General features: G+C 38.0%; 1 protein-coding gene across 5 annotated transcripts in view; it reads right to left on the bottom strand.

Moving 5' to 3' along the window:
• Positions 1 to 8,189: 8,189 nt before the first annotated feature.
• Positions 8,190 to 23,848, bottom strand: part of arhgef28a (Rho guanine nucleotide exchange factor (GEF) 28a) — a 36,472-nt gene continuing 20,813 nt past the window's right edge. For all 5 annotated transcript variants that reach the window (XM_030150549.1, XM_030150546.1, XM_030150547.1 and 2 more), the window contains 3 exons: positions 22,859 to 23,377; positions 16,396 to 16,678; positions 8,190 to 10,403 (listed from right to left, as the gene is read on the bottom strand). In XM_030150549.1, the coding sequence (XP_030006409.1) occupies positions 10,228 to 10,403; positions 16,396 to 16,678; positions 22,859 to 23,377 (978 nt within the window). In that variant the 3' untranslated portion in view covers positions 8,190 to 10,227. The remainder of the gene's footprint in view (positions 10,404 to 16,395; positions 16,679 to 22,858; positions 23,378 to 23,848) is intronic.

A 23,848-nucleotide genomic window follows, 5' to 3' on the forward strand; every position in this document is an offset into this window, starting at 1 on the left:
TATTGTTTTTGAGGACTTTTGATGGTCTAATCATTTTTTCCCACGACTGTACATACAATAACATATTAAGGCAGTCACAAAATCAGCCTACTATCACCTTAAAAACATTTCAAGGATAAGAGATCTGATGTCTCAGGAGGACCTGGAAAAACTAGTCCATGCATTCATCTTCAGTCGGCTTGATTATTGTAACAGTGTCTTTACAGTAGGGCTGCACGATTAATCGATTTTAAATCGAAATCAGATTTTTTAATTAGGACAATTTTTAAAAAAGGGAAATCGTGAAATCGATTTCATCTTTCTCATGCCTCTTGCGGGCTACCGTACATTTTTAAAAATTATTTATTTAGTTCTCTTACTTGCTAAATTTTTCATTTACAGATGTAAGTTCTGTAACACAAAATCAAATACTATTTATTTTTTGAAAGATGTTGAACTTTATTTAAAGCTGTTAGATAAATATGGAAACAAAAAGGCTATAAAAGCCACCAGTATTTGCTCTGACTTGGACATTGCATTGTAGTGTATTCCCCCTGGCAAACTTGTTATGTTATTTTCTTGTTGTATACATTGTTTGTATACTCTACTTCATTCAATAAAAATTTAATGAAGAAAAAAAAAAAACTTCTGTAGGTTCATCACGTGATACCATCACAGATTTCAGTTTGGAGCAGTGGCTTGCATTGTGGGCTGCTCACGAAAACGACATGCTGACTTCTGTTGTCTTTTGTAGTTTAACCCAAAAATCAAAATCGAAAATCAAGTTTTTAGTGGGAAAAATCGGGATTTTATTTTTTGCCAAAATTGTGCAACCCTACTTTACAGGTCAACCTAAAAAATCCATTAGACAACTGCAGCTCATTCAGAACTCTGCTGCTAGAGTCCTCACTAAGACCAGAAAAGTGGACCACATTAGTCCAACTCTGTGGTCCTTACACTGGCTGCCTGTCCGACAGAGGATAGACTTTAAAGTTCTGTTGCTAGTCTATAAAACTCTGAATGGTTTAGGACCAAAATACATCAGTGACCTCCTGACTCAGTATGAACCCACCAGACCCCTCAGGTCATCTGGATCCGGTCTTTTGTCAGTTCCCGAAGTCAGAACCAGACACGGAGAAGCTGCGTTCAGCTTCTATGCTCCACATGTCTGGAACAAACTCCCAGAAAACCTCAGATCAGCTGAAACCCTCAGTTTATTTAAATCCAGGTTAAAGACCCACCTGTTCTCAGCTGCATTTGAATAGAGTTTGTATTCATCAGTTCAGATCTGCACTGTTCCTTTCAAGGTTATAATAGTTTTGGATTTTTCCTTATAGTTTAGTTTTATTTAGTTTTGACTTGTTTTTCCTCTAATTCAGTTAGTTCTAATTAGTTTTTAGAGCAGGTTTGCTACTTTTTATTAGTTTTCATTTTTTTCCCCAAATGCTTAGTTTTAGTTTAGTTTTAGTATTAGTTTTAGTTTTTTCATATCTTTTCTCTTCTTTGCCATTGTATTCACATAAATGCCATACAGGACTCTGCTGCTTTAGTCTCCATGTTTCCAGGTACAGTGGGGACCAGAAGACGACTCTAAACCATGTGACGCACCATAAAGTGTCGTACAGTGCCCACAGCTAAAATTGCTGGAGTGAAATAAATCTATTTCATATCAATCCAACACTGACAAAAATGAAAACAAAGGGAATTTTATCCATAATTTTTATACGTTTTAGTTAGTTTTATAAGTACGCAATACACTTTCAGCTAGTTATCGTTTTTTTTTCATTTAATTATAGTTTTTATTTATTTCAGTTCACGAAAATGTTTTTTCAATTCTAGTTTTCGTCATTTCGTTAGTTTTCATTAATGATAATAACCTTGGTTCCTTTAGAGCTAAAGGTTTTTATCTGTTTTATCTGCTTTTCTGTTTATCTGATTTTTTGTTTGTTTGTTTGTTTTTCTCATGCCTATACTTTTTATTGCTTCCATGCTGTAATGCTTTTAATGTTTTATGTAAAGCACTTTGAATTGTCTTGTACATGAAATGTGCTGTATAAATAAACCTGCCTTGCCTTGCCTTAATAACGCTCGTCTAACCAGCGTTGCCTTTCTCTGGCCAAGGCTTGGACTCGTGTCTGTGACATTAAGACTCTTCAATGTGCATGTGCTGTAATTAACATTTATTTTGGGGTAAACAGTAAAGCACTTAGCCTTGACACAGCTGCAGGAGGTAAGCAGAACTCTAAAAGGACATGATGAGTGAGACCAATTAAGACAGGGTCGAAAGCAAAGATCACAGAGGGTGTCAAGAAATATTTCCTCAAAAATAACACTGCTTTCTTTGCACAGGCTTATACACATGCCATGAACTGAAAAATCCACTTTCAAAATGATTGCTATTCCTCTGCACATACTAATAGAAATAGAGAGAAAAAAATAAAACCTACAGAGATGTATAAGTCAAAAGTATACAACAAGATGGTACTATCATCTCAGACTTTCTCCTTTTGAGGCCATGAACAGTTGGTATATATTTTGAGCCTGTCGTGATATTTCACCCCAAGAGAAATCTAATAACCTGTATAGGCTACCGTATATGTTGTATATTGTTCAGGTTTCTCATAAAACCATTCCTCACTGGGATAAGCTTTAATGGTTGTTATTTATATTTGGGCTGGGCAGGTTTATTCTGTACGCCTACAGAAATCATTACACTTTCCCCTTGGGAAATGCTGTAGCACAGTGTGTTTCACCCTGGCAGATGACTCAGCGATAATATTTTTCCCCCTTTATCGGTTTTTCCTTTGGTGTTATTAGTTAGTTTCCACAGGGGTCATTAAAAAACAACGAGGGAGAGAAAGACAGGGGCCACATACAAGGGTTTCTTGACTGTGTAATGAGGATGGAACAAGCTCCGATTATTGAATCCACACAGAGTGAAGCAGAGACAGAGACCGAGAGGGAAGCACTAAAGAGGCTTTAAGTATTTAACATCATTTCAGTTGAAACGTGTGGTGTATATGGTCTTAAAAAAAAAAAAAAAAAAAAAAAAAACAAGTTGAGGGGAAAAAAACTTGTTTCACTGTAAAGAACAATGAGTAACTTGGTAAGGTTTCCACGAAATGAAAAGGCTTTGTAACGTTATCAGGGGCTGTTAACAGACTCACACATCTCTGTCAATACGTCTGCTAGACCCTGAAACACCCAGATGGCCGACTGTCATTAAAACTATACCTGTCTGTATGTACAATCACACCTGTCAAGCACAAAATCCACAGGCATACACAGAGACACACCTTCCTGACATGAATACAAAAAGCTTGTGTTATAGTAAACCTTTCACACACCTTTGTAACTTCTCTTTTTGTCCCATGCAAACAAGCAGCTGTTCAGCACCGTCAGGTCTCCCTCAAACTGGAACTAAACTCCAATATCAGCAGCGGCACATAAAAAACACAGGAGCATTTGGATTATATGCAGCTATATGGCCCATAAAATCACAGTAAAAGCCACGGTGCGCTGAAGTGGACGCAGTGTATCAAAACTGATTAGCTGAAATGTTCTACTACACTCAAAAAGAGCTGATGGAGGAGAGTGTAATCTCCATTTAAAAGCAAAGGTGATAAGTATAATGGATCCTTGAAGGGCCACTAAGAGGATCAGAGGTTTGTCGGGAGCTCTCCTCTCTCCATCTTCTCTTCAGCTTGAGAGACCTGGGTAAGAAAGATGAGAAAAGGTAGTTAAATATGATAAAGAAATCAACCTGTATTGTAAAAGGACAAAATAATAAGTCAAAATACAGCAATTTAAGGCACATTAAATTGAAAGAAAATAATATAAAAAAAGAATAGGAGACATTACAGCGCAGCTCCAGTGCAAAAATAAACCAATGTTGGACCCCCGGTGACTAAAAAGTCAACAAGAACCACAACAGTCAGTTTGTGGTTCAGTCTCTACCCTCATTATCGAAAAAAGGCCAAAATAAAACAAATAATAAATACCTACCCACAAATTGAATACAGTAGTGGTAAACATGAAAACACTGAGTTAAAGGAGGTTAAAACTGAAGCAGACTGTAAATTTTATTCCATAATTGTGGTGGAGTTAAACCAAAGGCTCATTTTAACCTTTTAGTTAATAGGATAGATTTGAAGATTTGCAAAATAGACACAGGTCCAACATACTTTAACCCATAAAGACCCAAACAGCCACTGGTGACCAAAAGCATCTACTGATCTAAACTGTTTAATACCTGTTGATCCACTAATCCAGTGTTTTTAAACCTTGGGGTCAGGACCCCACGTGGGGTCACCTGGACTTCAAATGGGGTCACCTGGAATTTCTAGTAATTGATAAAAATGAAAATAAAAACTTGCTAATAAAAAATATATAGTGAGTTGACAGAGACAATCACAATACATAAAAAACATGACAAACTCTGAAGCTGAAACTGAAGCACTGTGGTTCTGTTTATCTGTCAAATGTTCATTGTGGTCAGTTTCAGATGCTGCAGCTCTTTCATAATTCATAGTTTGAGTTCTTGTTTGTTCAGTATTAATTGTCAGCCTTGTAAATCCAAGCTGGACTGACTGTACATATCCTGACCAAGGAAAATCAAATTCTCACTTTGTGCAGTAATCTACACCTGGCTTTACTGCCTCCGTCCATAATAATATACATTATATAGACTAAATGTCCTCTAAAATTAAAGTCAATTTGAAACATAGTATAGCAAACTATTACATGATCAAAAACAAATTAATTTTAGAAAAAAAAAAAACAACTCTCCATATTGAATGTCTGGGGTCGCCAGAAATGTGTGACGTTAAAATGGGGTCATGAGCCAAAAAAGGTTGGAAACCACTGCACGAATCCTATCAATACATGTAAATAATTGGGGTAAAATACAGTTTGTCATCTTTTCATGGTCATCAGATATGACCCATTTGGACGTTCAGAGGCTCCGTAGTGAACATGGAAACACCGTCATCTTCTACAACATTGGTTCACCAGTAAAACCCATGGAGTTGGAACAATGACAGAGGTTGGAGACACTGGGTTTATGTTCAGTTAATGGAATATTTTACAGAAAAAGTCATGTTTTCTCAGTTTTTGATATAATAACCCTCAACTTTACTCTGAGCTTCTCAACTTTTTTTTGAACAAATGCCCCCATACATCATTATGAGTCTCCTGCCCCCCCCCCCCCCCAAAAAAAAAAAACATTGGTAGTGGTGGTGGGGGTTCAGGAGTGGTGCAGTAAGTAAGTAATACGACGGACCTCTATGCTGAAGACCGGGGTGGGTGGGTTGGAGGGTGCAGGACACATACATTTGCCATTGAGAAAACATGCTGGTAGTAGGAAAGGCACAGCACAAGCAAAGTTTCTTCTGATATGGACACTTATACATTGTGACGAATAACACTGACAAACACCCCCATTTGTGCCTCAGCGCCCCCCTCTCAGCTTTCTCCTTCCAAACGTCCCCCAACATTATCCCAACACCCTCTGGGAGGCTGTACCGCACCTGTTGAGAAACACTAATTTACATTATCAGTGAATTAAATATAGGGAAAACCTTGATTTTCAACTAGAAATAACACAGACAGAGGATAATATAATAATGGTGATAAATTGCTTAAGAAAGGTTAAATCTAGAGAAAAATTCATTTGGGAACTGCCACAAAAGTAGCACTGGGTCTTTATGGGTTAATTGAGATAGAAACATATTGCATAATCACAGCTCTGTAACGCAGTCCAACAACACATTCTTCCTCCAAATTCTCTCTAACAAACACCACAAAACTTTTCACCAGCTGCAGCCCACTCACCCACCTATGATTGCTCCCCCGTCCACCTCCGCAGTCCTTCTCTGCTGCTTGGTTTTAATGGATGGTCAGCCCGGACCGTTCTGCTGCGCTCCTCAAATCGTTTTTTAATTGCTTTAACCTTCAAAAAATGAGCTCCCGGCAGTGTCATATACAAGGAAAGTCATGCAGGTCTCAGCTGTGGGTGGTTTCTGGTGCTGGTTTGAGAAAACGACTCTAAATAAGTGTGGTAATGAAGCTGGAGATGCCAGACATCTACATACACCTCTATAGGGTATCCTTGACTCCTAAAAAATGACCGAGAACACATTGTCTTCATGCCAATACACTAAAACATGTGCAACTTCATTTCAGTGTTATTAAGTCAAATCAAATCAAATTTTATCCACATAGCGCCAAATCATAATAAAAGTTATCTCATGAAACTTTACATGTAGAGCCGGTTGAAACCAGACTCTGAAGCCTTTTCACAGTTACAGGTTTATTTCAATAGGCTGTGATCTGAGGCCATCCTGCAGAGGAATCCAGGTCCTGGCTGATGATCGTAAAGCACTTTCCAAATGCTAAATTAACGCACAAAAGCAAGAAAGTTGCTCAACCAAGGCAACATTATTATAAGCACCAATGGAAACGTAGCATTTACTTTTAATGTTGCATTCTTTTTGCCCAAAAATGACCCCCAAGGGGACCATTTCCTGTAATAGTGTATTAAATTCAGGTCATCCCAGAGTAATTCATTGAAGCCCATTATTATGAATGTGAGACTCACTATAGCTCATATGTATATATTATTTATAATGTAATAAATGGTCTCAATAATCACAGCAATTAATGTGCAAATAAAGGAATCCCAATATTCATGTGACTTGTGGAGCGTTAAGATTATTCTGCAATTTGACAAGAAAATTTCAAGAAAGGAGCAATCTGTTCAGAAGATGCAAATGAATGAACAAAAGCTAGAAAGTTGCTCAAACAAGGCAACATAATTATCTGCACCACAGGAAACACAGCATTTACTTTTAATGTGAAAATTATTTTTTGCCCAAAAATGACACCCGAGTGTATGAAATTCAGGTCATCCCAGAGTAATTCATCAGAGGTAAGCCTGTTCCTATGAATGAGAGACTCACCGAAGCCCAAATTCATGTATATATTATTCATAATGTAATAAATGGTCTCAATAATCACAGCAATTGATGTGCAAATAAAGAAATCCCAATATTTTTGTGACTTGTGGAGGGTAAAAATTATTCTACAAGTTGATGAGAAAATTTCAAGAAAGGAGCAATCTATTCAGACGATGCAAATGAACGAGCAAAGGCAAGAAAGTTGCTCAAACAAGGCAATATAATTATCTGCACCACAGGAAACGCAGCATTTACTTTTAATGTTAATTTCTTTTTTCCCAAAAATGACACCCAAGTGTATGAAATTCATGTCATTCCAGAGTAATTCATCAGAGGTAATCCTGTTCCTATGAATGTGAGACTCACTAAAGCAGTGTTTTTCAACCTTGGGGTCAGGACCCCACGTGGGGTCGCCTGAAATTTCTAGTAACTGATTAAAAAAAAAAAAAAAACTAATAAAAATATTTTTAATGATTCAATATATATTTCATTATAATTAAAACACCACATACTTTTCCTAAAAAAAATCAAGTTCAAATAAAATGCAGGATCTGAGAGGGCATATCTTGATTGACCTGATCATGTGACCACATGTGTTACCCACCTTTAACCTGTTGCACAGTAGCAGTCAGAAAACCAGATCAAACAGAGAATGGAAAGATTTCTTCACCCTCCAGGTCCTGCTAAGACATCTCCAAGAGAAAAATGTCTTCGTTTTGAATTTCTGGGGTCACCAGAAATTTGTGATGTTAAAATGGGGTCATGAGCCAAAAAAGGTTGGGAACCATTGCACTGAAGCTTATATGCATGTACATGTTATTTATAATGTAATAAATGGTCTCAATAATTATGGCAATTAATGTGCAAATAAAAAATCACATTTATGTGACTTGTGGAGGGTAAAAATGAGAGCATTTCAGGAAAGGAGAAATCTATTCAGAAGACGCAAATGATCCAAGTGACATTTTAAAATAGTATCATAGAGGCTGTTATTCACCTATCAGAACTACAATCCTAAAATAAATGTCATGTGCCATAATAAGAGCAATAATTAGAGAGCGGAGTGCCTGCGTGTGACATTTAATGACGAGTGCTAAAACTGTGGTTGACAAGGCAACGGTTGAAGCAGGTCTTATTTATGCAGGTTTTTCAAGCAAATCAATAGAAGAAATAATAAGGTGCATTTTGCAGGTTGAGTCATGTGGTTCCCAGAAATCGTCTCTTCTGTTTGGAAAAAGACAAGACAAAGATGCATCAATAGCATTTAAGTTTATGAAATATGACAGCGCTGTCAGGGTAAGCTTTAAAAGTCAAGTCGAGGCCGTTTTATAAGCTTTAATGTGACAGAAACTTTTTGTGAGGAATCTTATGACCCATAAAAGTCTTGTAATACATTCTCAGACACTGAAAGGGTGACATTGTCCGTTTAGGTGGATGGAGGCGTCAAAATAAGATTTATCCGACACTGATGTGGATTATGTGTCTGCATTTTACAGGTGCACAAACAGGAAATAGCTGACGTTCACATGCACCTTGTCCAGCACCTGTCACTGCTGGTAACCGAACAGCCACGCTCCTGCACATCTGTTTACATACTACTTCACAATTCAGACCGGTGACATGAAACTGAAGCGACGTGATTGTGTTTCGACCACTTTACTGCTTTATTGTATCAACGCCCTCAAGTAGTCCCATCTATTTTAACCGCAATAAACCAAAAGGTCTGGTTCAAGTTCAATAAACGTAATCTCTTAATACACGTCTGAATGTGCACAAGCCCACAATGAGAACACACCTATGTGTCTGTTTATACAGGCGCATGTCTATGTTCAATAAAACCCTTCACAAAGCACTGTAAAACATTAAAACTCTTTTGCACTGTAATAAATAAATTAAAGCACAAACATGTATTCATGGTTCTAAAATCCCACATTGACATCAAAATACTGCCACTGCCTTGTTGTCCCATGAGGAACCTACAAAAGTAATAAGACTAAATTAACTTTTATCATGTTTGTTACAAAAAAAAACACAAAAAACAGAGCAACTTCAGACACAAAGCATTGAAGCCTGTTTACACATAAAAATGCCCATGAGAGAAAATATGCAAACACACTCCATGATTATTCAAGTGTAATCATTTTGCATTAAGCACAACAGTATCAAAAAGGCCACTTGATATTGTTGTATGTGCTTGTAAAGGTAATATTTACCTGTATGAAGAAACGGAGGGATTTTAAGACAAAAAAAATAACAGATTAAAATGAAAATGTAAAAATAAAGACGTTTAAAAAATTTCTGAAGTGCCTAAAATAGTTGTATGTTTGTGTTTACTTTCCTGCAGCCAAAATTATTTCAGGTTGTACTGAATCAGTTCTGCTCAAACAATCCTTTTTCACACTATTTACAGCTGTATTTATTTTCCTCGGATAAACCTGACACCGTAGCGCAGCTTCAACATCTTTTTAAAACCCATCCTTCTGTTTTTGTCTTCAAATGAGGAAAAAAAAAAGTTATGATAAAAACTAATAAATGACACCCACAGGCAGCGAGTCTGGAAAAAAACACAGATGAAGCTGATGCTGTCGCGCCTCATCCTTCAATTCTCATGTTCTATGCTTTCCATTATGTGTGGATTGTAAATAAACAGAGCCAGTCTGATAAATGAAAGAGTGGCAGTGTACACTATGGTAAGACAATCACCCCTTTTGGAGAGATGCAGCCTCAGGTTTTTACCCCTTCTCTCCAAATGTTGATAAATGTAATAAATATAGTGCCCATGGGATGAGATATGTTGGACCTGAGAGTGGAAGGCAGTGAGGGAGAGACAGTAAGAGAATGAGCAAAAGGTGATGCTGCAGGGACCTGGAAGTCAATAAACAGCACACACAAATACACACACACACACAAAAAAATAGGTTCACAGAAAATATGAGTCCGTGAACACCCCGCGGTGCCTCCAGCTAAGGTGCATGACACATGGTACACTGTTAAATTGCGTCTGGAGCAACCTCGGTTTGTTTATCTGTTTCCAGTAACTGTCCATTTGACAAAAAAAAGACCACAAAAACAAATTTTCAACTTAAAAAAAAAAAAAAAAAAAAAAAAAAAAGAAATAGGTTTATACAAAGAAATGCACTCTGTAGCCCACTGGGCCCAGTGCTTATCGTGACATTTTGACATGTAGCCCCTTGAGGCACATTTGCGATTCTGAAGCTGTAAAAATAAAACTGGACTTGACATTTCTTGAAGTGCTGGGTTGGTATTGTACAGTCAGACATGTTACCCACATTCAGAGGTATACAATGGTTTCTTCTCTGCCCTCTTCCCCGCTGCTATCTGTCTCTAAGGAAACCAGAGCGCTGAGGCCCAGCTGAGGGTCACCGGGATGTGGCAGCGCAGGATAAGGGTCTGCTGCTGTGGCTGTTGATGACCACGTCTCCCCAATGTAGTCCTCACTGTTGTGATCTGCGTGGGCACGACAAAAACACAATGTGACGACCGGATGAAACGCAACTATTTGCAGTAATAATGTAAACAGTCTCAGCCGGTAACTGTAATTAGAAAATCATACAAAAAAAAAAGAGAGAGAGAGGGAATGTGAGTGGATTAGGACGGAATATTCAGCCTTCAAAGGAAACAATCATTTAGTGACTGCTAATAAATAATCACCAGGTTTCAACATGTTGCATTTGTTTCATGTTTTGCTCACACACATAATCACTGCTGGGTAATCACAGTAGCCACAGCCGCTACATGTCAGGTCGCTGCTCCCATTTGCAAAAAGTATATTAATTCTAAAATTTTACTGTTGGATTAATGAAGAATATTAAAATGTACTGCATGTAATTCTGGCCAGGGACCAACTGAGCACAGAAGAAGATTCATTTTTGCAAAAATATTCAATGCAAAAGGTTTGGAAAGAAAATATGCGCTTAACCCATAAAGACCCAAACAACCACTGGCAATCAGAATCATCTACCAATATAAAATGTTTAATAACTTCTGATCCTCTAATCCTGTCAATACATGTAAATAATTGTTGTAAAATTGTCTTCGAGTACCTAGAAAAGTGCTATATAAAACCGATGTATTATTATTACCTCCACCAAGGAGGTTATGTTTTCACCGGGGTTTGTCTGTTAGCAAGATAACTCCAAAAGTTATGGAAGGATTTTGATGAAATTTTCAGGAAATGTTGATAATTGCACAAGGAAAAAATGCTTAAACTTTGGTGGTGATCGAGGGGGGGCAGATCTGCCTTGGTGGAGGTCTGCGCTTTTGAGTGCTTTTCTAGTTATTATTATTAAAATGCAGTTTTTCCCCTAGTTTTTTTTTAACCCTAACCAAAACAATCTACTGATATAAACTGTTTAATACCTGTTGATCCACTAATCCTATCAATACATGTAAATAATTGGTGTAAAATAAAGTTTGTCATTTTTCATGGTCATCCGATATGACCCATTTGACCGTTCAGATGCTCCATAGTGAACATGGAAACATCTTCTACAACACCGATTTACCAGTAAAACCCATGGAGTTGGAGTTGGACAGTGTATTGTTATTTTGTTATTGATATATTTTGCTGAAATGTCAGTTTTTCATCAGTTTTCTTTGTTTTGATATGATAATCTTTGAATTTATGCTGAGGTTTCACGAACATCTACATTAAATTAAATATAGGAAAATACATGATTTACAGTGAAACATGCAAAATACAGAGAATAATATTATAATACATAGTGAGAAATTGCTGAAGAAAGGATAAATAGAATGAAAAAAGAATTTGGGAACTCCAACAAAAGAAGCACTGGGTCTTTATGGGTTAAACTGTAGCACTATTGGAGAAAAAATAATAAACATCTGTTCTAATTGAAAATTACCAAGAGCAAATAGTTATAGGCTTTATAGAGCAAACACATCTAGCAGTCAAATGTCTAAATTCATGGAATCATACCAGGTAAAAGACGGGGAAACAAATTATTAATACTACCAAAGTCATTGTGTCGCATTAATCTTATCTATAAAACAGGATTCACATTCATGCAGGGAAAAAAAAAACATTTCATACTGTACACACAATGACACACAGGCCTTAGAATATCAACAACTGACACTTTGGAGCTACTGTATCTGACATTTCCGCCTTCATGTCACCTCATCATTTTTTCCAATGACAGCTGTCTCCTCACATTTAATAGTTGGTGAAAAGAGATATGGAGGTGCACCAACCAGTTATCTTAGTGAGACATGCATTCAACCAGGCAACCGTACTGATAAGTTGACAAACACGCCTCGGAGCAGGATGTTACTGTATATCTCTACAAAGTCTGGGTCCATTGTTCTCATAAATAGGGTTACTTCCTTTTGAACAGAGTAAGTGAACTGAATAAAATCTGAAATGATCATGACTGTGGGTGGTATCTAGCATGTGTCTGTGCATGTGCTTTTTTGTCTGCATGGTGGGTGCTGTCTAGCATTAGGGCAGGTGCGCTGTCATGGTAACAGATGGCATGAACTATAAATTGCCTCATCGTGTCCCTATAGGAAAGTGTCTCTGTTTGATTAATTATATAAGAGTCTATTGGAGTCGCTCAGTGAGCCACCATACAGGCCTGGCCTCTGATGGATGAGACATCATTGTGCAACCAGATGATAAGAATTCAATCTCTTAGAGGTTTGTCCATTAACAATTATAGCATCGTAAATGTATTATTTTATGACCTAAACATCAAGAATAAAAACTTTCTTTTAAGGAGTGATATTTTGCTTTTTTTAAAAATGGAATTAAGCATTTTAAAACATTTCCCTGTGGTCTGCATCAACTGTAAATGCTCTGCTTGGGTTTGAATTCTTCATTAATATAACTCCACAGGTCCATCTTCAACCCTATTTCTGAGTAATGATACCGGAAAGGTTGTTTTGAGCGCTGGCCCTTTAAATGCATATGAGCCACTTCATGCTCCACCCCCTCCAGGTTGTTGGCTGTGCTGCTCTGTCCCGTTCAACCAACAACCGAACATTTTAGGTAATTGGCTCGAAGTTTGGACATATTTTCAGTATGGACTAAAACTGTTGCTGCTGACAAACAATTATGGCGTAGTCAGAGAAATGTTCGTCGGAAGTCTTGACCTTATATGTGCAAATGTCGTCACGTAACTAGTTATAGATGTAACAAATTAAGAAGGAATTGTACTGACTTCCAGGCTGGTTTTTGAGCCCGTAAGTCATGACTTCAAACCACAACTCACGACTTTGTAACGTTCCAGGCAAGTCACGCCAAAGTGCCTGAGCGCGAGGAATTGTGGTAGCTAAATGTAAACAAACCAGCATGGTGGACTGTACGTTATGCTCATTTAAAATCATTTCTATTGCCAAAGGTGCTTGTTCCTTGCTTATCTGAGGGAAACAGAGGAGTAGAAATGGCGCATAAGGCAAGAGAAGCTGTTCTACCTTTTATGTTTTGTTATTTGTATATTTGGATATGTATTTGGTATTAATTTATTCTTGCATTTAATGGACTGAAAACTAGCGAACACTAGAGCAGCAGAACATTTAAAGATAAGTAATGTCAGAGGAATACCTTGTTTTAATAAAAAATTTGTATAAACACTGCATCCATGGGGGCTGCCATTATTGTTTCACGGGCTACATGGTGTCAGAGCTCGGAACTGGGTGTACATCAATCTAGTACGAGTTCACAGGTGGGAGGTCATTGGTTTGACTGCCATTTCAGTGCATTTTTACTCTTAGAATGTTGGAAAAACACGAGTTACGGGTGGCCTGGAATGCAGCATTAAAACGAGTTGTAGAAATCTACTAGATTTTTGCCAAAATGAATATAAAGATAGCTTTGCAGCACCTGGAGGGTTCAAATTCAATTTTTTTGAATTATAAGGGTCCCCAAATACACCAATAAATGTACCAAAGACTAATAAAAGTGGGTTTGGCAAAATATGACCCCTTTAAGGCCTGCGCATATGAATGAAATGTGCGATATGATCAGTATGAAGCTAAATCATCTGCAGTATCATTAACTCCAACTATGCAACCCAGAGCTTTGTCAAAAAAGCCAACCAAGCAGGTTTGGTTTCCAGAGAATGTGCTTTGTGTTACACTGCAGCAGATTATACAAGGCATGAGATAATGCACTGCACGTATGTAGTAAAGTGCACCCGTTTCATCTCTTTTATTCCTCAGCCTACGCTCACTGCGCCTACCCTTTGTATGAAAAAGGCATGCAACAAAAACCTGATACTACGCATCAGATGAAACTTCATTTCAAAAAATTCTATCCAACTGGTTCCCCGAGATTACACTGTGGAGGAATAAAAGTGCAGATCTAGTTAATAAAAGAGGGTGTGTATGTGGGTGCGTGCATGAGAAAAAAAATATTCACATGCTTAAGGTGAGGATGAGACTTGAGGTGGTATTTTTGATCCGAGCGACTGACGACACAATGGAGAATTTGCTTTTCAATGGGATTCCTTTTCACGTACAAAAAGAGCAGATACCAGGTTTGTCCGCATACCAGGCAGCACGTGATTCTTGGAGGTCACAAAGGAGCTTTTAACGGATGAAAGATGAAAATGACTCAATACATAGGTTTAAATATACTGGAGAATTATGTCAGCACTGGGAGCTCTATTCAGTACTTAAGAGTGTGTTATCGCGGGCCCTCATGGGATCCGCTGGAAATGCATTGTGGGTAGAATATGTCAGCTGGAATGCGCTCTGCATTGTAGACTGCCGCCTCTACACCCCTGGCTTGTTAACAAGTGACTCGGATTTCACTGGGGGTTGCGCGCGTTCAATAATGAGGAAAGGTTAATAAGCTGATCAATGACAACGAGATTGTGCTGCCCTGCTATCGTCTGTAAACAGAAACTCTGTGTCGGCCGCAGTTAACGCTGACCCCACTTTTACAAGGGGCTGAGGGATAAGTTGCGTGTAACCTGTAATTTTCCTTCGCCCTGCTGTAAATACTTGAACGAGCGGCGAGTGAACCGATTAGGAATAAGGCAAACGTCAGAACGGCGCTGACACCTCTCATGCGAAACACAGATTAATATGTGTCCGCATCTATCATTCCACACACCCCTGCGCTCGGCCCGTCGCCTGATGCGATGACAAGTAATGCTATAATGAGTTTTGTAAAGATTTTTTGAGATCGATGTCCCTATCAGCCAGCCATTGCCTGTGAACTGTGATTCACATGCTGTTGTCTGCCATGCCAGTCAACAGATAGAGAAACCATTGATTTTTCTTCCTTTGGCAGGAGGCGGCCTTGAATCGCTGCTGGTGCAGGTGGAGGTGGATGGCTGAGGTGGGGGCTAGTGGTTGTTTTTTTTTCCTTCTTTTTTTGTCAGGAAGCACTGATTAACAGAAAGGAAGGACAGACAAGGCCTCACCAGTGATACAGACCAATGTGTGTGCACAGTATGCGTTCTCACACACACACAAACTCACAGGCCAATGAGAGCAGGCAGTTTGTTTACATTCTCACAGGTAGCAGATTTCTCATTTGTGTTGAGCACCACAGACAGTATGATAACATTAGTTAGTATTGTCTAATACAAGAGGCACTTAGGCTCGGCAGTATCGACCCATTAGCACTCAGATACAGGATATTAAACATAACACGAATGAAAATTAGGTCAGTAATTAAGTCATTTCATGCATTCATTAGTAGACATTTCTATGCCAAAAAAGTTCCCTTCGCAGATGGCACCTGAAAGCAAGTATATTAGCTCTTAAAATAAAATATGTTTTCCTCATTAATATAGAAATGAATGCAGCCGTGTGTTTAAGAATCTAATAAAATCAGCTTTGCTTTAGAGGAAATCTCATGTTTACTATATACAAAACTGAATGACAAAAGGGAAATATGTGTTTATGTATACCCATGAGATGTTACCTGCCATTTATTTTGTGTTTTTGGTTCAAATATCTTTCATTGCAAATGATCAAACCTTTTGCACTGCAAAAACAAAGAATTTCAAGAGAGATAATCTTTGTTTCCTGGAAATGAGCATAGAAAAATCTTGTCAGGCATGTTCTTCATTAGAAACGCAACCTCATTCCGAGCAAACAATGTCTTACTTTGCCTTGATAAGATTTTCCAACTAATGTCAATCTGGATAAAACCAGTGATCCATTAAAATAAGGTCTGTGTACTTTCCCAGCAGAGGAACAAGATTATTTTCCTTTTTGTTTTGTTTTTTTAAAGACTGAGATCACTTGCACAACTTTTAATTTAAGAAAATTAAGTTAAATAACCGTGTTTTTGTTGCTTGCAATAAGCACATTTCGGGATTTTCTTTTATGTTTTCATTTTTAGTGGTTAGAATATTATCTAGTTTAAGAAATCCCACAATGAAACCACAGTGGCAGATTTTTTTTTTGCTTAATACAAGACAGTTTGTTTCAATTTTTGCAACATAATAGTCTTCCTCACCACTGGGTTTGTGCTGCAGTCCGAGTCTTCCTGTGGGCGTGTAGAGGTACCCTGTCCCCATCACCCACCCCTGGGAGCCTGAGTGTGGGTGGGGAGTCTTCGCCACAGGGTGCTGTCTGCTGTTGGATCTGGCCAGCAGGGTGTTCAGGCAATTGTGGGCAGTGGGGTCATTTCCTCTGTGGTGGATGTGCCGCTTGTTGTTGCTGGTGCCGGCAAACGCTGCCTCGTTGACGAACACGGAGCCGTTATCAGCGGGGTCTCTGGACTGAGTCAGTGACTGGTCCTGAGAAAGTAAACAACTATCAGTGACATACAGGAAAGAGAGCTGACAGAGGCTGGTCAAACACAACACAGAGGAAGCTCATAGTCTTAAATCAGGTCTGGACAATGATAATGAAGAAGATGACAATGATAATATGGTAGTTTCCACATATGTAAAACCATCTAACAGCCCCTTCAACTAAGAACAGGGTCTTTATCTAATAAATTAATGGGCAAAACCAATTACTGCGTCTATTGACTCTTAGATGAATTTCTCTTGAAGTGAAAGCAAACGTTACATTATTAACATTTTCCAGCCCTCTTCTAATGATTCTGGACTTTTCACATCACTAAATTTTACAATAAGTATATATAAGTTTTAAAAAAATGTTAACCTACGCAATAGTTTTTAATTTTATGGATCTACTGTATTCATTACTTTGTATTAAGATAATATAATATAAGATAAGATATACTTTATTGATCCTCCAAGGGGGAAATTCAAATGTACAGCAGCACAAGACAATAGGCATGAAATACAATAGAAAATAAACTGTAAAATGTGTTTAAGTGACAAAAAAATGACAATAAAGAAATAACTAAATAAATAACAAGCAGTACCTCAGACATACTCTGGACTCTAATACAATTTCCTATTACTGACGTCTAACTGCAGATAGCTATTATTTCATTATAATCTGGTAAATACTTTGACAATTTAATCAATTCTTCAACTCTTCAATTGACCCGTTCTTCAATAAAATGCCAGAAAAGACATATTACAGATATAATAGATTCTATCGTAGCTTAAGCTACTCAGGGAAATCCAAACTTATTCCATTTACAATCAGAGATAACAATGAACAGCACCCCACATTTAAAGCTGCAGTGTTTTGTAGTTTTTTAGCAATGCTGATCCCAAAATTCCCCCATTACACTGGTCTGAAGTTTGTTTTTTTTTTTTAGAAATTATCTGCTTCAGAGATTAAATGCGCTAAATGTTAAATATTTTGATAAGATTAATTGGAAAACAAATGACAAAAGTGCTGGTTTTCTGATGTTTTCAAGGTATATAATAGTGTTATTGTGGTTTACCACCACCAGAGTGTGAAAGTGAGAATGAATGAATAATGGATCAGTAATATAAAGCGCCTTAGGTGCCTTGACAAGCGCTATAGAAATGTAATCCATTATTATTATTATTATTATTATTATTATTATTATTATTATTATTATTACTATTATTATTATTCCACATTTATATTGGTTTATGCACATTTATACAATGGATTTATAAATGTTCCACTAGATAGAACCTGTAAAGTGAATGTACTGTCATGTGCAGACAGTGTTTTGAAGTAGATCTGGTAGCTCTAACACAAATATTCCTTTTGAGTAAAATCAATTCTCTTATTAATTCTCGAATTTCACATTTTGATCCAAGACTGTATCTTGGAAACTTCAGCCAACCAGCAATTTTGACTTGATTTTTCTTTATCAGTGACTCACAGGTGGTAAAATTTCACTATTTTTATTCTACAAGCATTTTACTTGTAGACCAGTGTTAAATTCAAGTGGTCTGAGAGGAAACATGAAGTATACACAGATCTGTGGACAATGTACCACATTTCAGACAGGTAGGGGGCGTTAGTTTGTGACTGAAAACTGTAAATACTGATTTCTGCTAAAAATTCAATCAGACATGACTCTACTGCTCTACTCCATGACTTGACACTGAAGTCTGAATGGGTCATCTTTTCCACAGCGGTGTGAATATTTATAGTGAATAATATAGTTTCATATTTTACCCTAATATTAGGTTCTGGCAGCTTTAACCCATAAAGACCCAAACATCCACTGGCGATCAAAATCATCTACTGATCTAAACTATTTAATACCTGTTGATCCACTTATCCTATCAATACATGTAAATAACAGGAGTAAAATACAGTTTTTAAGCTTTTCATGGTCATCAGATATGACCCATTTGAACGTTCAGAGACTCCATAGTGAACATGGAAACACCGTCATCTTCTACAACATTGATTCACCAGTAAAACCCATAGAGTTTCATAAATGACAGTGGATGGACACACTTGTTTTTACATTCAGTTATTAATATCTTGGCTGAAAAAGTCACTTTTTCTCCAGTTTTCTCTGTTTTGATGTAATAATCTTTGAATTTACACTGAGTTTTAATGTACATCTAAATTAAGTATAGGAAATAAAACATAGGGAAATACATGATTTACAGTAAAAAAAAAAAAAAAAATTACAAAGGATAATATAAAACATAGTGAGAAATTGCTTAAGAAACGTTAAATAGAGAGAAAAAAAATATTTGGGAACTGCTACAAAAGTACCACTGGGTCTTTATGGGTTAGTCAGTCTGTCCCAGGGCAGCTGTGGCTACAAATGTAGTTTGCCACCACCAGAGTGTGAATGTGAGAGTGAATGAATAATGGGTCAATAATGTAAAGCGCTTTGGGTGTCTAGAAAAGTGCTATATAAATCCAATCCATTATTATATTATTATTATTATTATTAAGGATCTAAAATATGAAATATACTGGAAGTTTTCCTGGATCACTTTGAATATTTTGTGATTTTTCTAGTTGATATGGCTTCTACTTATTTCCTCTTACATAATGAAATATCCTGCTAATACAATGACATGACCGTGATGAAATATGGCTGTTTTTTGCTATTCAGATGACATGATGGATCAGAAAAGTGTCACCCGTGGAGTTTGGTTCATGCTTCAGGCCGTCCTCCTGTCCTTTCCGTCCCATCTCTCGCATCAACATGGCCTTTCCTCTCCGGAGCTTAGGCAGCACAACTAATTAGAACAGACCTGAGAGTGTGTGTTTGTGTGTGTATGCGTCATTCGATCTGTTTCTGACCCTGTGAACTCCTGCCTCTGGCTAAAACATTAGCAGGGGAACATTAGGACCTCCACTGTTTCTGCACACCTTTGTCAAACCGTTGCTTTCAATACGGACACAACAACACCTAAAATAGATGAATAGAAACAAATAAGTCTGCAAAAAGCAAGGAGAGCTTCATCACGTCTAGCTGGCAGGAGCCCAAGGTGGTGTTTAAAATAATGAGGGAGAGAGTGAATATTGTAACACGAGTCAGCTCATTTGTCTGCCCTGTTTGAGCGCTGCCTGTACATCTTTGGAACAGTCACACCTGCTGAACTGAGCAACACAAAGCTGTACCCAGCAGAGGCTCACACAGATATAGACGCTATATATTAGTTTCACCCGTGCTGCTTTTCTGTGTGCGGTAAATTGAGACTTAAAGGCCATGAAGAACAGTGCACTCTTTATCCTCCGTGCCTTCCAGCTGCAGGGGACATTTCATGCGGCGCTTTTCAAACAAAGTGTCGATGCTTTAACTCTTTTCCGACACGATTGATTGGTTTCTGGGGCCACGTGCCCCTGGTTTTAATTATTTTGTCAGTGCTTTTATTTGCAGTGGTTTAATTATCATCAATCATTAAGATGTTTATTGGTGAGTGGAACTGCTGGAGCACTAAGACAAATGATGCTGAAATTGCTCTCATTATCGCAGGTCGTATATCAAAAGGGGATTGTGCTGCTATGTGTAAATGTGTGAACTAACGGAGCTCAAGCTTTAGCTAAAGTGTAGTTCATAAATACTACATATCTACGGCTTGACATGGCAGGATTTGCACTAAAACCACTAGTAATGCCTCAATTTTTTTTTTTTTTTTTTTTTAATCAGAGAACCATAGTTTTTTTTATACTCACACATAGTTCTTTTTTATATGCATATTGATTCTATCTTCTGTATTCTATAGTTTTTATTGGTGCTGTCAAATGATTAAAATTTTTAATCAGACTAATCACGGGGTTGCTGGGGAGTAATTTCAATTAATTACAATTAAATATCAATTATTTTAAAATTATATTAATCACGTTTCATTTTGCATGAGCAAACAGACTCAAGAAAGAAGGGAATGTACACACACTTAACGTGTTTGTCGCAAGCTGGGTGACGTGTTAGCTGAAGTGCTAGCAGAATCCCCAACTAACGTATGCTTCGTGTTAATGTGATATTTTAAGCTGGAAGTGCTTTGGTGAAAAGAAAACTCCTTCCTGCAGAGTGTGCATAACACTTTACATCGGTTGACTGTTCCGTCTTGGGTTTTTTTTTGTCCTCATATTTCCATCCAGGGGGCCAATGTGCTGTTTAGCATCTTCCATCTTTATGGGTTGGTTTTGCTGCCTGTCACTAACGGATCAACTGCCCATTTGAACATGCACGATGGTAACTTTACTTGGACAAACTGCCTGAAATGCATTGCCAGAGACATTCAGAGACATTCTGCACTGCATATGGGTTAATTGCCTTTAAATTTTTAATCAGATTAATCATTGTGACGGATTAATCCACGTTAATGCATTAATTTTGACAGCCCTAGTTTTTTATATGCATATTTATCTTATCTTGTATATATTATCCTGTATATATAGTGCCTATTTGTATTTATTGCTGCTGCCTGCTGAGCCAACTGCATTGAAATTTCATTTTTGATATAAAATCTGGAATGACAAATAAAATCTGTCTAAGTCTAAGGCTACGTTCAGGCTTCAGGCAAATGTGGCCCAAATCCGATTTTTTTGCCCATATGTGACCTGTATCCGATCTGTTAAAGACAATTTGAACAGCACAAAACCGTTTTTTTTTTTTTTTTTCAAATCTGACCCAGCCACTTTCATATGTGGTCCTAAATCCGATAAATATCTAATATTTTGCAATGCAACTTCAGTTTGAATGGGCAGGTTGCATTTATCCGACCTTTACGTCATTGAAATTTGACAAATGTTACAATTCTGTGTTACTTCCATAAACACAATGTGTGCCTGCATGGTCACATATTACATCAGGACCTCTTCTGCACATGCGGGTCACTTCAGGGTCGCATTCAGTTCATACTCAAAACTGATAGAAGTCACATTTAATGTATAATATGAACAAGCACACAAAAAAATCAGATTTCACCCAAAAAAAATCTGAATTGTGTATTAAGACCTGCTGTCTGAACACAGCCAAAGTCTAAGATTAGAAATCATGAGTAGTGTCAAAAATTAGAAGACTGAAGAAGACAGAAGCCTCAGAAAGCAGCAGAAGTCTATCTCTGCAGCACTTCCCTCCTGCAGCTGTCACTTTTTTTGAATCCCTGGTACAGTCTGAATATAAAGATAAATGACATGACACTGCTTCATACCAGAAAAATGCAAAATGTCACGGGTACGGGAGCTGCTGTGTTCACTTTTGACATTATAACCGCTGATCACAGTTTTTTTTTACCTCTCCTTTCATGGAGAGATGTGTGATTGGCTAAATTCTTCAGTCACAGGCCTGGAAACTAGTCAGACTTACAGATTTGTTTTGATACATCTGCATAAAAGGTCAAGATGTGAGTGTCCCAACTGAAAAAGTGTGCATTGGGTTGAATTTGAGATTAAATTGATTATTTGGCATTGGTACAAAAAAATAAATAAATAAAAATTCAGTCTCACAGCCAGGTCTTGTGTGAGTAACAAAACTTTAGGCTGCCACAAGGCTTAGGTGCGTTAGCCAAGTGTGACTGATGATGGAACAGGAAACAAGTGATTTGAAGTGAGATCCAAGAATAGCCTTATTTGATCTTTTGTCAGAGACTTTTTTGACTTTGAAAGGGCCGAGTGCATTCTCATAGTCAGGCACAGTACAAGAAAGACATGTATGTGGAGTTTAAATAACAATTTTTAAGTTAATTTATTACTTCCTTTTTGTTTCAATTAAATCCCATTATCTATTGACATGCTGAGTATCATTTTTTGTATCTAATTGAACTGCACAGTGTTCAATCAAATGTGGTCAAATAAGGGTTAAGTTTATACTTCTTCCTACTCCTTTTCAACCATGCAAAATTTAGACTTGTATGTACTTGAAGTTAGATTCTGTTCATTTAAATGTTATTTTGTTTTTGTCTTAATTTGCTGCATTTTGTTTTATTTTGTTTCTTTGCATGTTCGAAATAAATAAAAATAAATAAGGATAAGACGTATAATAAAAAAGGCCAAAAGAAATTTTTGAATGTTTGTCTTGTTTCCTCTCAGATCATGTGAATTATAATGAAAAAGACAAACTGACAAGAAAAAAAAAAATGCTGTGCAATCCCCACCTGCTGCCCATCCAAAGGGATGACCATGTGCGGTATCACCGTGGGCAGGCTCCTCTGCCGGCTGTGCTTCCAGCATCGGAGCACCTTTTGCTGGGTCTCCAGCTGCTCACGCTCCCTCTCCACACTCCTCTGACCTTCTCTGAGCCTCTCCAGGTTCTGCTGGTACTCCTGCAGCTGTTCCTCCAGCTCCTCCCTCTCCCGCCTTAACCTCTCCGCCTCCAGGTGGCACTGCCTCTCCCTCATCTCCAGTCTGCTCTCCTGCTCCTCATGTTGGATCTCCCTGGCCTGGCACTCCTTCTCCCATCGCTCCTTCTCCTGGCGTAATCTATCCTGGAGTCGCTGAGCCGCGGCCACTTCCTCTTTACGTTTTTCAAAGTTACGTTGTTTTTCCTGCTCTTGTAAGGTGTTACCGCGAAGGCTTGGAAAGTGTAGCCGGTGGGCGCGTGGAGAAGGGCGCTCTGTCTCTTGGAGGAGGAGCCTCTGGACCTCATAGCAGCTGTCCTGGAGGGTCACTGCAGCCTGGCACGGAGACACAAGCCCATAGAGATGTCAATCCAGCAAATGCAAAGGTTCAACCACCATTTTCATCCTCACAACCATCAGTAAGAGAAGGTAATTTGAATGGCAAAAATGACGGAAATTAGGATCTCACTCTGCCCTATCTTGTTGTATGCGTTACACAAAAAAATCGAACACACTGGCAGTTGAACCCACTGGTAAAACTGTGGTTTTCAAGGTTAATATGAAAAAGGGGACAGAAAACTTTGAATAGGAAAATGACATTGAGATCACAACCTCAAATCTAAACAGCCAAGACAGGGTTGCCAGAGCGCAGGCCCTAATGCAAATACACACATACTTTCTCTCTACACAAATTTACATTTTATACCAAACCACACTGTGAGCGTTGTAAAACAAAAGTCCCTTCTATGTCCCTCAGCAGAAAAAGATCAGTAGGATCCCCACTCCTGCAGCTCGCTACATTTGGCT

The sequence above is a fragment of the Sphaeramia orbicularis genome, chromosome 12 (genome assembly GCF_902148855.1).
Source record: "Sphaeramia orbicularis chromosome 12, fSphaOr1.1, whole genome shotgun sequence".
NCBI lineage: Eukaryota > Metazoa > Chordata > Actinopteri > Kurtiformes > Apogonidae > Sphaeramia > Sphaeramia orbicularis.